General features: G+C 41.4%; 1 protein-coding gene across 5 annotated transcripts in view; it reads right to left on the minus strand.

Moving 5' to 3' along the window:
- The window catches only part of ehbp1 (EH domain binding protein 1), a 131802-nt gene that overhangs the window by 37214 nt on the left and 78460 nt on the right, over nt 1-16128 (minus strand). For 2 of the 5 annotated variants that reach the window (XM_044046442.1, XM_044046441.1), the window contains 3 exons: nt 8090-8240; nt 5692-5946; nt 2995-3152 (listed from right to left, as the gene is read on the minus strand). In XM_044046442.1, coding sequence (XP_043902377.1) covers nt 2995-3152; nt 5692-5946; nt 8090-8240 — 564 coding nt within the window. The remainder of the gene's footprint in view (nt 1-2994; nt 3153-5691; nt 5947-8089; nt 8241-16128) is intronic. The other 3 variants (XM_044046444.1, XM_044046443.1, XM_044046445.1) reach the window with 2 other exon arrangements.

Raw genomic sequence — 16128 nt, forward strand, 5'->3', positions numbered from 1 at the left:
TCTACATATTGTAGAATTGTTAAACTTGATATATACGTTTTGCAGTGTAGAATGTATCCACTCTTAGGTTTAACATCTTGAAATTGTTTTAAAACAAATGACTCTGCTTAAACTACAATGGTATATTAGCTGGTCACACAGTTGGTGTAGTGTCCAGGGGGTGTACGCCGCCCGAGACCCTCATGTGGAGGATAAAACAGTAGAAGATGAGTGAGTGTGTGACGTATTAGCTGCCATTAAGGGGCTTCAATATCTCTGGTTTGTGTTTGTGTAACAAAGGTGTATTTGTGTATGTGCTTACTTCACAATTAACACAATCTAAAATTGAGTGGGAGTAAAAAAAAAAGATGTCACGGCTCCAATTTCAACTTCAGTAACTCACTTAACAAATGTACAACTATGAGCTGCAGTGGAGAGGAATCCATCAAGTGGCTGAGGAATGAATATTCAATATGTTTGTTTAAAAAGAAAGTCGAACAGTCACTGATAATTGGATGTCAAAGGATTTGTTGGATTAATGCTGCTGTGCTTTGTCATATTTTCCTGATGAGGCTTTGTTTGTTTTTTTGAAAGATATTTAGTTTAGTGACTGATGAGAAGAAACTGTTCATTTGACTAAAGTGGAAATCCCTGAGGAGAACGATTAGGACACCGAGGCTGTCCATCCAATTATCACTTATTGTTAACTATTGTGAATTTGACTCTAACCAGAGGTTGATCGGTTACAATGGGTTAAACGACTGCCTCGTTACAAGTAGACCCAGATGAACAGCTCACACGTATGCACCTTGACATTTTAAGGACACAGACTCTCACTCTGCTTGCCACTGTCCCTCCTCTAAGCTCGAGGACAAGCAGATATTGGGTCGCCCCCCTCTCGTCTTCCATCTTACTCTTTCTCTCTCACACACTTTTCCCTCTTATCGCTGCTGCCATCATCGCTGTGGTAAGCAGTGATTCAGTGCTTTTGGTGCATGTGGGAGTCTTTAAATGTGCATGCAAGGTGCTGTGTGACTAATGTTGCAGTCTGCTGAGCGTCGCATGCCCTTATCATGTGCCACCGAGGCTGCGCATACACACAATTGCTAATGAGAGGGAGGGCGGGTGTGTGAATGTGTAATGTTCCTGCAGGTCACTCTGATCGGGGATATTCAATCCTCCTGGGACAAGGCAGTTTCATTTTTAAATGACGACATTAACTGATCTTTGAACAGTTACTTAAAAGACAACACTTTCTACAGGACAGAGTTGAACTTAAAACCTGAGAGCACAGTCAGCAGGTTTTCATGCACAGTCAAGTCGAGCCACGGTTGCTACTCGACTCTGTAACTGGACGACTGCCATTGTCCCAGGATACTGTACAAGCGTTCGTGGGGGAATCGATTTACTGAATGAAGTGTGTCCACCGCCACTTCACTGGAGGCAAGTAGGCGCCATTCATCATGTGAGAAGGTGGTTTCTGGTACAGCGTGCGGCTACTTGTTTGCATGTCAAGCACAATACAGAGTCCTCCTGACATCCCTTAAATCAAAGATTTGATATCTTTCGTTTAATGGATTTTAGCCTGACATTGACAAATTCAATTTAGAACAATTTGAGTTGAACAAACATGTTTAAATGTATTTTAAAAGTTCAGCTTGTACGAATTCGTGACAATGGCGACTGCAGATTGTAACACAGAGAGGACGTCTCTGCTAACCACTCTTTCCCAAGTGCATCTAGAACTACGGTTCTAAATGCTAAACATTGGAACTTTAAAAGAACCCAGATCCCTTTTTGAGTTATGCTGCTCAGAAACACAGACAAGTGCAGCCAAAAACATAACCTCCTTGATGAAGGTAATGAAATGCTATGATTCATTCTCATCATCTGATCATATCATATTTGAACTACTGGTATAGTCAGTCACACAATAGCAGGCAGATACAGTAGCTTACCTTGTCATGATACGTGATATAAAAATCATATCTGTGGCGCCATCAATTCTAACACCTAATCTTTATTGTTAGTGAGTTGATTTGATGGTGATCAGGTTATGAGGTTCATTAACAAATACTAATGATATTCTTGACAGTAAATTAAGACAAATGCACTAATGATAACCAGATTAAAACTTAAAACCTGTCGTTGTAAATCAAGAAATCGAGAGGTCAATTCATGGCCAGAGCAAGAACCGTAATGTGCTCACTTGTGGGTGACGTGATTCTGATTTGGTTTGGTGTCAAACCAAAATGGTGACTCTACTTTTGTGAGGGTCAAGTGGTAACACATGCACACATACACACTCCATGAAGGTCTAAGCCTTTTAGGCTTTGAACACAAGAGGGTGTTTATGTGAATTGATGATCAAAGACACCCTGTGCTGCCATAAGCACAGAGGGTTTTGCTCGCACTGATAGCCACACACACTCACACACACGCACACTCACACACACGCACAATCACTCACTTTATTCCTCTTGACATTCAAAATCAATTAAACAGATGTTAAGACTGGTCGACTGCGATGTTGGCTCAATATTCACATCAGAAGGTATAGACACATGCAGCAGCAGCAGCATCACCCCTCCTCCCCCCTTTCCTCACCTATTCAGACACACAGCAACGGTCTGAAAAGGTCATAGTCAATAGAGCAGACTGCGCCATGTTATGTAGAGCATTATGATGCCACTGTGTGTGATGGATTTAGACATTAGTCTTATATGAACACTAGAGGGATAAACTATAGTCTCACATGAAGTGGTCCAAGTGACTGATGTGTACACAGGGTCAGCCAGTCGACAACCAGGGTCAATCGGACCCAATTGATTGGACTGACCCTTTGATGGTGTGGCGAGAAGGGGAGGGGAGAAAAAAATAAAAACAAAAAGAGAGGGAGACAGATAAAAGGAAAAAGAGATGTAGGGGTAAAAAAAAGACACACACACACACGGAAAGAAAGGAAAATAAAGATACTGCACCTTGTGAATGTTTCAAAAGTGGTAAGATACGTACCTCCTGTCCTTCTGTGGGGCTAAGTGGGGAGGAGGAGGAGGTGGCAGTGGGTGAGGATGAGGAGGAGGTGGAGGACGGGGAAGAAGGAGAAGTGACTCCTCGTGGGCTGATTTCCACCAGCTTCTTCAGCTTCAGGTCCACGTGCTTACTGTTGGTACCTGGAGAGCGACAGGAGGAGGGACAATGAGAACAAAGTAAAACTTTAAAGTGTCAAAAAAAAAAACAACTGTATAAATAACAGGCATTTGAAGCACGCACACGATGACAACACAAGATGGGTCTTAAATCCATCTTAAAAACACCTTTGTCCTCTGATGTTTAAAATATCGAGCCTATTCCCACTGAGAAAAACATGTTCAACTTAACGTTTTTGACAAGTTGTATTATACTGTTTTTAGTTTTCTCAATCTTGCTCTAAATAATGAATTTATTAACACATTTATACTACAGTGTATAGAAATGACATCGACTTAGTATCAACATGTCATAACTGATTCAGAACTGTCTTGTCTAAACGTGTAATTTATACAGTATATCTGCTCCTGGTCGCTTCTGTCTCTTCCTCACCTCCCTCTTTCCCTTTCTCTCCCCCAGATCTCCTCTGTCCCCCTCTATGTTTCCTCTCACCCCAACCGGTCGAGGCAGAGGCTTGTTCCTGTGAAAAGGGAGTTTTTTTCTCTCCACTGATGCCTAGTGCATCTCTTTTCTCTCCTCTCTCTAATATTGTATTACATTATTAATACAATATTATAAAGGTTTGTGTCTTACTCTATACTTGAGATAACGTACGTTGTGATCTATATTATGCAAATAAAAACTACCTACATAATAATATTGCTTCCCAATGAGTTTTATTTTCAAATATTAAAATACTTTTTAAAGCTGTAATGTGTGATTTCACACAATGCTGATTAGGCCCAGCAGCTCCACACGACTCTCTCTTACAGACTTTAATTCTCTCATTGACTCATCTTTTTGCATTAGAGTGCATGTTGTGATGTTTATGTTTACTTAGCTTTACGTTTACTCTTGTTCATTTTCTCTTTATTATTCTTATACATTTCTATCCTTGTTTCATGCTCTTTGAATAGTAGCAGCTGTAACACAAGAATTTCACCTCAGGGATCAATAAAGTATTTTAATTCTGAATCTGATTCTTAATCCATCTGTCAAACCCTCCCTCCTTTCTTTCTTCCCTCCCTCAGTCTCCCTCTGTCTGTTTTTCAGTGGTTGTGTACAGGTTTATTTAACCAGGGACTAGAAACCACAGCTTCCCTGCCAGGTCAGACCACTGCACTGAAGAAGATGAAAGAACAGGAGGGCAACCGTTTCATGTGTCATTTGCCGCCATAACACACACACACACACACACACACGCACACACACACGCACATGCACATCGTGATGCATGCAGAGGCCAAACACAGACATCAAGTCTTGCGCTTGGCTTATATAAGGAAACACATTAACAGACTCATATGTGCCAAAATACACGTAAACCAAACGCAGAGTATAGGAGGTGGAGTGAATGACCTGAGCTGCTGGAAAAATATGACTGACACTGAACATTTTCGTTGAGTTTAAGTGTGGTATCAGCTCCTTTAGTGATACAATCACCACCCTCCATTTCTTTCAAGGCTACATGAAAATTACCAGCTACAAAGGAAGAAAAAAGGAACACGGAGAGTGAGGAAAAACACACACACACACACACAAAATAGCGAGGAGATATTGCACTTCAAAGCTGGAGGAACCAATTGTCTGTTCTCATGTTTGTTTTTCTCCTGGTCCCTCACTGTACTCGCACCTATCTCACATCGGCAGGAAAGTGAGGAAGCAAATAACGAATTAAAAACAAAACAAATTAATTAGTTTACCTCTGAAGATTTGAGCAAATGCTTTCCTGAAGATATGATTTTATTTGTCTGGGGACCACTTTTCACAGTTTATTAATTACTACTTAAAGAAGTTGTTAGTGGGAATGAAACAACACTGAAGTAGGCTGGCGCTGGTTCCTTCAGTGTGAAGCATTAACGGGTATCGAGACAACAGGACGTTTACCAGGACCAGGACACAATTCACAAACATTAAATGGACAGCATGCACCAAGGTCAGCAGTGACAGATGAGAGTGTAAGTGAGTTGCAAAGTGAATAAGTGGGTGAGTAAAGCTTAGATCAGATCAGATCAGTGGTTTTAAATTTTGATGAGGGCAGTTCAGACTACATGCCTGGTCTTTTGTGAATGCTTAGAGGAGATAAGCTGCAGTATCACACTCCATGCACAGTTAAATCAAGCTACCGTTTAATTGGACTACTGTCCTTGTCACAGTATACAAGCACTAGCGGAGAATTTAGTTATTTAGTTATACAAGTGTGTTTGCCTCCGCTATAGTAGGTGGTGGTGGGTTAGGGTTGACTTTAGCTAGTGGGTAGTAGTTAGCATACCGAGTGCCCTTTGTGGGGAAAAGGTCTTTGGTCTTAAGACATTAATTCTCTGGTGCATTAGTAAGTGAGTGAGTAAGGAGTGAGTGGTTAACAGCGAGAATGAGATGGACAAATTGTAAATAATTAAGGAATTTATGTGAAAGAAATTCTTAAAATAAATCAATTAATGAGAAGTAAATGTGTCAGAGAAAGCACAGGCAGAAAAAGACAAACTTCACATTCAGACATGCAACTTCAGCTGCCGACTTTACCAAGAGAGGTTAGCTCAGAGCTGGGGTTAGTAAGCTCCAGGGACCCGTGGGTGCTGGATGTGGCTGGAACTGAGGCCTCCAGTGGCAGTGGGTTAGTATCCAGTGCAAACGCAGCAGCAGCAGCAACAGTAGCATCATCATCAGCACCAGCAAAATGGAGCCTGTCCTCCTCAGCCCTCCCCTCCTCCTCCTCCTCCTCCTCCTTACCCCTTTCATCACTATCCTCGTGATGACCTCTCACTCCATCCAAAACATCTGTGGTGATGGAGTGGGAGAGAATAATGGAAAGAAATAGAGAAGGGTGGAAGTCAAGGATGTTAGGAAATGAAAATGAGGAGGAAACATGTAGATGAATATAGAGAAGAGAAAAGCCTGGTTAGTTTACATTTACAGTTAGTTAGGTTTAAATAATTAGTTATGGAAAAAGAATTAGTAAGTGACAGAAAATGTATCAATCTATAATTAAACCAACCACATGGTTTGAGTAATAATGTGGGATTTGATTGATTGGTGTCTGTATATCATGTGAGAGAAACTAAGACTTGAACTAATTTGCATCATTCAAACATCAGTTGCCAGCCTTGCATCTCCAGCTTAAATGGGTTGGGCAAAAAACAAACAAACAAATACAAAAGACTGTGCACACAGCCTGCTCAAGGCGAGTAATATTGCTTCTTTTTAAGGCTTGCTGTTCTACTACGCGAACACCAGATGGGAGGGCATTGTATAAGTGATGTCTATGTATGAGGGAGAGCCAGCCACGCCTCTGACTTCACAACGCTGGCATGTTTGTCTAAAAATCACACACTTGTGCAGTGGAGAGTCACTGTAATGAGACACGTTGTCTTAAAGTTTTTATGAACAAGGTGTCATAAAAAGTTTTCTCAACAGAACAAAAGAAGCAACATGTTAGAGGAAACTCAAATGGAGACCTGAGCAGTCCTGGCGGCGTGGATAACCCACCACGGATTAAAACAAAAACAATCAGTAAACAGCATCTGAAAATGAAAGCTCCCTTCTCTGCTATTTACTACTTGGTGGGGAGCAGGAGAGAGAACAAAGAGAGAAGGCGAGAGAATCATACTAACAACATTTCCTGTTTTTTTCCCCCTCCTCCTAATTTGCTAGCTGCGATGTGGAGCGTGCTAGCAAGCACCGTTCCTGCGTGGCTGGCTCAGGCCTAATTAATAGGAGGCCATGGTGATGGAGTTTGGAAAGTTTCTTTGCGGGCAGACACTTGGAGGGGGCAGTCTGAGCTGCATTAAAGGACCGTGAATGGTGCTGAGGGGAGAGAGGGAGAGAGAGAGACACACACAGAGAGAGGGAGTGTGGAGGCTAGGATTAGCCGTTCTGCTCGGGAGGCCTTGTGTATCACAGCCCACAGCATTTCTCTCCTCTCTTTACCTCCTCCTCCCACGTTCCGTTCTTTCCTCCAACTCCATTTTTAATGAGACCAACAATTAGTCCAATTCAGAAAAGCTGAAAGAGCAAGTAAATCAAGTGGTGCCCTCCCTACTCCTCACTGTCTTTTCTCCTGTCATTCTACCTAACAAGTCGCTCATCTCACTTCTCGTCGTATTGACTTTTTTTTTTTCCGTGTTCTTTGATTGTTTGTTGAGAAATATCTTATGCGTTCACCTTGTACTTTTTTAATCCACACCTTGTGTGCCAGAAGGAACACAACCACCACCAACAGTGCTGTGTTGTGTGCACCTCTAAATGTAGAAGTGCGTGGTATTTGGAGGCATAATTTGGCCTCACAATATGTTGTGTTGATTAACAATAATTGGGTAAAAGAGGCGAGGCGGGGGGAAGTCGCAGGGTGAACTGCTGCTCTGAATATGAGGGAGGTGCTTTTTAGACCTGCAGCTGTTGTCAAATGACTTTTTGTTTGTTTTTTTTGTGAGGATTAAGCAGAACCCCTTCAGAGTGCATAATGGAAATGTGTGAGCATGTGTGTTATGAAAAAAAAGTGAGTGTGTCGAAGCATGCTAGTGTGACTTTTTCCTTTTTTTTCTTTTTAAACAAGTATTATTAAGTGCGAGCATGTGTGTTTTAATTCCTTTTATAATCAAATTCTGAAAGTATGTTAATGAGAATAAATAAAGAGTTACTGCAAACACTGTGTGTCCATGAAGGCTAAATTGACTTTTGAATGTGGCCATGTTTAGACCTGGTATTAACACCTGTTTCTAGTGATCCAATCACAAGGGGGTCAGCTCTCAGTTCACACCTGGAAAATCTCCATTTGTGATCAGAAGTCATGTTGTCTTTATTAATTAGACCATGTTACACTGTGACTGGACCTCATAAGTGTCCACATTGTATTGTGTGTTGTGCATTCACACCTGTATTGTGGCATGTGCTGGTGTGTGTGTGTGTGTGTTGGTGCACTGACCAGCAGCAGGGCTTCCTCTGCTGCCCTTTCCTCTCTCAGTGCTGGACACATCCAGCAGGCTCATGTCAGACATCTTGACTCCAGAGCGAGCCTCAGCTATCAGCTGCCTGGCCCGCTCTCTCAGCTGTCTTCGCCGCTCTGCATCACGCTCCTGCAAACACACAAATATGCAAAAAAAAAAAAAAAACATGAACAAAAGAATTTCTTACAAGATTCAGAGGAAAGGGAAATCTCTCATCTTGGATTTCAGTAAGTGATACGTAATTCAAAATGCCACAAAAGAAGTTTGGGTTGCATGCTGTTTTATGATCCATTTGTTATCAAAATGGATGCACACATCATGATGAGCATTATGGGGTTAGAAAGACTACACAAACACACACTCACAAACACAATCTTTGCAAAGGGCAGATACAGTATTGAGCTGACACCATCAGAGTAATGGCAGAAATGCCATTTTCAGTGCAATTCAATCTGATCCCACTGATACTACAAGCTACCACATGCACACAAAACAACATTGATGATGTCAATGACAAACACTTAACTGATAAATACCCAAACAAACACACACACACACACTCAATGTACAGGCTCTATGTGCATTTGGCAACCAGGCGAGAGATTTGTAAATTACTATAAAAATAAGAGACACAAAAACAGGAGAAACAAATAAATTATTACTTTATAATATTATAAATTGAAAGCTATTTCAAGGACACCACTTCAGTGGTTCATTCAGGATGTGAAAGAGCAGTCGCCTGTGTGATTCAAGCCTCTGTGACAAAAACAAGCCACACAAACTGAGAAAAACTTGTCTTACATGACACCACTTTCAAACTCTGAAAACTCCCCCATATATACACAAGCATATAGCACCCAAGGGAGAGAGAAGTTGCATTTCTCTGTCACTGTTCCTCCTCCCTGTGGTTTTCTGTTAATCAGGATTCTCCATATTGAGGCAGGGGTTTTAAGGCTGGCCTACTGATGCCGCACATTTATCCATTAACAAAACAAGCAGCACCCGCTAATGAGCTACATCTCTCCATTTCCATGTCAATTGTTTGCTTGTAGCCATTGTTAGGGTGGGACAATGGGGCTGTTTTGTAAATGACAGCAACCCTAATGCACTTTGTGTGTGTGTGCGTGTGTGTGTGTGTGTGTGTGTGTAAGAGAACCCGAGGGGATGCCCACAGGGGAGGGGAACACACCTTAGAGAGAAACTAGTAGATGGAGAGAGAGATGAGATAGAGAGTATAAAAAGAGAGATAAAGAGTGAGGAGATGAGCGAGAATCAGCTTGTAGAAAAGCAGAGAGTCAAACACTGCAGTATTTGTTTCCCAGCTCTCTGTGAGCACTGTTCCAATCAATCGAGTGGCAAATGAACAAAAACAGAAGGTTCTGTGCACTGAACAAACAGGTGAAACTTAACCTAACATTACAAGTACATAGTCTTTAGTGTGGTAGAAATCCTCAGAGAGATCAATATTTATTTAAAGTAAATGGAATAAAAAAACATTTTCCATTAAATGTGAGAAGTGAGCTGAGTACGCAGTCCATTAGCAGGCATGTGTACTTCATGATCAAACTGTAATACAGTTTAAAAGAGCCAAATAATCTCAGGTAAGTACTTTAATACTTTCATTTTGGAGACAAGGATTACAAATGGGAAGCCATCAAACAAACACTGGTGCTGGCATCTGTGGAGTCTCCCTGCTGTGACCAGGGTGAGGGACTAACAATCGAATTGGAAACAAAAATACGGCTTGATTGCAGCATTCTTCAATGACATGGTGTCTTTTCTTTTTTCTTTTGTTCCATGCATCCTCTCTTCAGTGTCTCTTATTGTGTTTTTTTTCCCCCCGTCCTTGTTTTTCATCAGTTTGTGATGTGATAAACAATAATGTCACTGATGGCCTTCCAGCTTTGGGACAGTTCTGATATCTAATCTGTCCGTTACAGATATGGATAGAACTACCAGTTAGAGTGGGCCTATGTATACATACATATTAACAACACGTCCATCTACATTATTGTTGTTGGCCATTTTGGGGACAGGAAATAGGAAACTGGCTTTGCCTATCCAGAGGCTAGGATTAACACTATAGACTGAGTGGCTCCTAGCTCTGCTGGCTACAAAGCCACTGATTAGAAAATAGAGGAATGTGTTTCATAGGGGAGAGAAGGGATTGGTAGGGGAGAGGCATTTCATTGGAGGACAAAGTGTGACTTCATTGAGGATCAAAAGTAAACAGGTAAACTTATGAGCATGGAATCATATAAATTGATCTTTAAGAACTAAAGATAGGTTAACACATCATAGCCCTCAGTAAAACATGTTACATAATTTACTTTGATCTCTCTTAAAATCAACTATTTAGGTGGATCACTATAGTGACATTATGGCAATGTCCCAAGTAATAAAAAGTAAGGACTGCTACAAAAACGAATGCTAATGGCTGGAAGATGAATGCGTGTCATAGTATTACGCTGGAAAAAGTAGAGCACACAAAGAAGGCATTAGCATGTTAACCTGGGTTGTTTGTTCCAACTGATGCCAACAAAAACCTGCATGCACTGCAGAGTCATTTGACCCAGAAGTGAATGTTGATTAAACACCTTCCCACTAGTGAAAAACCCATTTAAACCCAGGATTAAACAGATATTCTGACCAGTGTGAATGGGGTTTAACACTCATATCCCAAATATAACTCATTGATAGATAGGAGCACAATATGCCAGAATGTTTTTTTAATCCACTGCCTTATCGACCGAGTGGTAACGACTAACCAATTATCAGAGTTACAAATGTCGTCGATGGAAATTGTACATAACAGGAAAATAAAAATCCATGGGCCTTTTATTGGCAAAACAATCGGAGGTTGTAAAAGTCACCAGGATACAAGTTCGAAAAACAGCAGAACACAAAAACGCAACCAGGCATGTCGCTACATGATCAAAGCCAGTATGAAAACGGAGGAGTGAAAGTGTGTCGGGCAGTGGTCAGCGGGTAGCACAGCCTCAAGAATGGAGACTCAGGAGGGAAGAGGCTATTCTTTTTTTAAATGGAGACAGCAAGAACAATTGTGGACTGTCTCTTCCATTGACTGCTTGGAACCTCCAGGGGAAGAGAGGCTGAACGGTTGAGTGCGGGGCTGAGACAGTGGGCTCCTCTGTGGGCTTGGTGTTGGGGTGAGGACCCCTCTCTATTCTGGAAGCTCTTTTTGAGCTGGGTGAGCAGGTTGTCGCCGTGGTTGCTCTTTTCTGGGCAAGAAGAAAGAGGGAGGGAGGGAGGGCACGCACCACTGGTCATGTACAGAGACCTGGCGTGGGCATCGAGTGATGCCACACTCACACACACACACACACACACACACACACACACTTACACACGGGGATGAACACACAATCGCTATCTGAAAGGGTTTGCCAACCTCCCAGATAGCCAGCCAGTCTGGCAGCCACTCATGCAGCTCCAGACATTTGTCATGACAGGCTAATTCACAGTCAAGAGGTGCTTTAGGTCTCTATCTGGTCCAGGCACACACGCACATACACATGCTAAAGCACACACACACACACCAGTAGACATAGCTGTGTCAACACACACACTCGTGATGATGATACAGACACGATGCAGATGCAGAAAGAATTTGGTCAGTGGTTAAGCCAGGTGGTTGTTGCTACTGTGATTCAAAGTTATTCTACCGGGAAAAAAACACACACAGTTGACAGATACTTTATCAACTACATGCTTGGCTTTCACTATTATACATACAGTAAATGTAAAAGGGCTTTATTAAACAAATAAATCCTCATATGTCCACCTAATCATCTAAAAAACTCCCTTTCTTTTCAACATAACACTTCTTGAGCAGGTGACATCATTTTGTTTTACCTCTTGTTGCAGATTACTACATTATTGAGGTGGAGTGGTGGGTAACAAATGATCTACAGTATTTGTGTCTCCTAAATAATATTAAGAATAATAAGTGAGAAGCTGAGTTGACTGTCCAGGGTGTGACCCGCCTATCTGCCTATGTCAGCTGAGATTGGCACAGCACCCCCGCGACCATCCTGTGGTGGATAAAGTGGTAGAAAATGGATGTATGGATGGAAGTTGATTGAATCATACATTTTGTTTTGAATGTAAACACAGAACGGTGTCTGTTATGTCTGTTACTATGAGGCACCAGAGGCAGGTTTGTAGAAAGGACTGGTGTAAAAAGTGGACAAACACACAGCTAAATCTCCTTAGAGGTAGGAATTGGAATCTATGGGGTTTATGGGAGATGGGGTCTTTTTTTTTTTTTTTCTAAAAACACTGCAAAGGCTTTAAATGACCTGGAATAATTCATGCACCGCCATTACGCAAAACCCTATATCAATTAATTCAACAACAAAACTAGAGTATTGCAGAATATTACTGCATAATATTATGAATGTTCCAAATTTAGTAATTACTTTCAACACTTCTTACTGCTCAATTTTTGGTTAAGAGAGAAAAAGAGAGGAAAGGAGGGAGGGATGGAGGGAGAGAGGGAGAGAGAGAGAGCGAGGGGGGAGCTTATCGTCTGGCCACAGACAGAGTGCGCGGATCAATGAGCATGCGAGGCCCACAGTGATCAATGCATTTGATAAAGAATTAAAGAAGAGCCACTGTACATGGCTATCAAAGAACCAGGACACGGCCTAATTATGATTCGACGGGTGCGTGTCGATGATAGGGCTCTGTGTGAGTGTGTTACATGTACATAAATATAAATCTGTGACATGTCCGTGTGGAAGGAGTATGGAAGTGCTGGTTGTTTACCTGTGTGTCAGTGTGCGTGTAGTGCTGTGGATTGTGGTTGTAAAATTCAGCTTTTGAAATGACAATATTTATTTGAGATCCGATTTTGATTCATAAATCCTCAGACGTATCCTTTAATATGTGCCATTCCCTCTATCCTCGGCACAAATCTCATGAGACTTGATAGTCTCGCGTGACCACAACAGTCTGTATTTTTGAACAGCAAAGAGTCGGCAGCAGAAATATGGTGTCGTGATTGTCCACTCAGAGGACAGTTTAGTTTGTTTGTGTCCTCCATTGTCACAGCAAATCTACATAACACCACTGTTGTCTTCTTCTAAGAGGACATGAACGCAGGCCTAACTGTGCTCACAGCACTCTCTGCTGGACAAGCTGGTATTACTTCAAACTTTCTGATGTCCTTCTGGGCTGAATATTTTTTGACTTTAACAGGTTTTTCAGGTTTGAGTTTCAATTATCACCGATCATGTCTGTGTTGTACAGAGCGGTGTGGTCATTCATTTCTCATCGACTACCACACTTGAAGAAACCTTCTTTCTGTGAGGCAACAGTGCTCGCCACGTGCACCAGTGTGTTCATATAAAATAAAAAGTACATCAATGCAACTACTTAAAGGTTACATTTCTGTACAATTTGCAGAATTAGTTTTGTAAAAATATCTTTCATAAGCTGATCACGAAATGATTCAAATCTAAACCGTGTGAACTGGAAGCTAATCTGAGCTCATGCAACGTTTTTATTTTTTTGCATTTTTTTTTAACTTTATGATTAATACAGTCATGAATTTAACATTTTTAGTGATGTGTATAAAGGCCTATTGGTGCATGTTCACTTGTTGTTAGAGTGCACTGTTGACATGTGAGGCAGCACAAAGGCTCATATATGAAAAGCAAACTGAGTATTTTATGGAGAACAGTGTTTGCAACCGGAGGAAAATAAACGCATGAGCTTTATGCGTGTCGCAAAATTCAAAGAACAAGGGGGCATGTGTATGTGTGTGTAAATCAAGCTGATATTTTTTGAGCAAATAAATGTTTGTTTGACTTGTGAACTTCTGTTTAACTGTGGTTGCACAGTTGAATCGCTAAATTAACAGTTTGTCTCCAGCAGTGTGTGTGCGTGCGTGCGTGTGTGTGTGTGTGTGTGCGTCTGTGTGTGTTTAACAAAGGGCACTCATACAGTAGGACGGGTTGAGCAGGTAACGTGGAGGCTACCACGCACACACACAGGAGCTCGTCACTGACAGGCGAGTAAGATGGGAAGGTTCTGCCCTTTAAAAAGACAGGATAATTACTGTGGAGAGACCGAGAGAGAGAAAAAAGAGCTCGGAAGAAAGACAGAGAACATGAGCTGAACTCTTGTGATGGTGGGCGACAAAAAAAAAACCTGTCACTGCACAGGATTCTTTGCAAGCAAAAAAATGGGCAGGACACGGTTTGTGACACTAAAACATAATATCAGGAACGTCACTCAATAGAGGAATGGAGGAATCTATTGATCAACAAGTTCAGACAATAATTTGGCTGATATTAGCTTATTGCAGATATCTGCTGAGTGACAAGAAATTCAGCACAGAAGACTAAAAAAGTTAGTATACAACTGTGAGGGATTCTTAGCTAATACTCTGTTAATTGATCATCGATCAATTGAGTGGTTTTTTTTGTTTTTTAAAGAATTAAAACAGGTTTTCTGATTTTTCAGCATCTTAAATGAGAATATTTTGGGGTACTTTAGCTCCATATAACAAAGAAATCATTTAAACTGAATCATTTTGGTTTGTGGACAAAACAAGACATTCGATAATGTCATAATTTTCAAAGCCTATAATCTATAAACTTTGTTTAAAACTGTGTTACTACAAGGTCTGATGGGGAGAAAAATACAAGTCACTAAAGAACTTGAGGAGTTCATCCTCCAGTAAAATAATGACCCACATAACTAAACTCACATGTGTGTGTGTGTGTGTGTGTGTGTAAACTTTAATGGTCCTCAAACTTTAAACCAATGTTCTTCTAATATCTGAACACATTTAAACCACTCTCTTATTGTGCTGCACACACATAGTAGAATAATTCAAATTCAGTTAAAGCCATAAGGCAGCTGGTAAAGTAGTGGGATTACTGTAATTTCATGTGAAATAAATGTTAAATATTCTCTTCAGCCTTCATATTTATTCATGCACGGTGGCTTTAAGAAAAGAGAGAGAGAGAGAGAGAGATGGAGGGAGGGAGGAGGGAGGGAGAGAGCGAGAGAGAGACTTAAAAATATTTGATACTTCCACTTGGTCAAACGTGAACACAAGGCATGTCATAACTTGAAGAAGACAAAGAAGAGGAAGAAAGAGAGGTACATGTGTTCAGGCATGTGTGTATTACAGCTCTCCTCTGTAATGGCTTGATCGGCTCTTGTGATGCAATTGTTTTACACACTTACTCACACACACACACACACACACACAGCCACACACACTCTCACTCACACACACACACACACACACACACACACAATTAAGAAGCTGCGTTTGATCTCCACTCAAGCCAATTCGGCCACGACAGATAATCACACACTCCAAGACAAGCACGAACACACACACACACAGCCCAAAGAAACTCTCCTCACCAAACTATTTAGTTTCATTAGGGGCACATTCTTCAAAAAGAAAAGTGAGAGCAAGAGAAAAGGGGAGGCTGAAGGAAGAGAGAGCTGGAAGAAGAAAGGAACAGCAGCTACATTAAAATGAGACCTGCAGAAAGACTATTACTGCTGGGAGAAAGTTGAAAAGGAGAGAGGACAGAGGGAGGAGGAGGGGAGTAAAGGACAAAATGGGCACAGAAAGGAAAGTGCACAAGGCCATATTTGCATTTTCAAAATAGACACTTTCTACTTCTGCTGCAGCCCTTTACGGGCGGTTCAATCCACGAGGGGCTAAACGGTAGTTTAAAATCTCCCAAAGTTGCATTTATTTCCCCTCCACGAATGAGGGAGTAAAAGTTCAGGCGCCGCGTTCTGGTATTTGCTGCAAGAAAGACGAGAGAGACGTCACTGCTGCAATTTGATCTAATGAAACTCAGCATTAGTTATAATGAGAAGATGTCACTCTTTGCAAGTTTACACAGCGTTCCAGCTCTGACAGCTGCCGTCTGCATGGCACCTTTCACAAGTTCACAGGGTTTGCAACAATAGTCTGACACACACATACAGTATATATACATATACTGTATGTGTG

This window comes from Solea senegalensis, linkage group LG15 (assembly GCF_019176455.1).
Source record: "Solea senegalensis isolate Sse05_10M linkage group LG15, IFAPA_SoseM_1, whole genome shotgun sequence".
Lineage (NCBI taxonomy): Eukaryota > Metazoa > Chordata > Actinopteri > Pleuronectiformes > Soleidae > Solea > Solea senegalensis.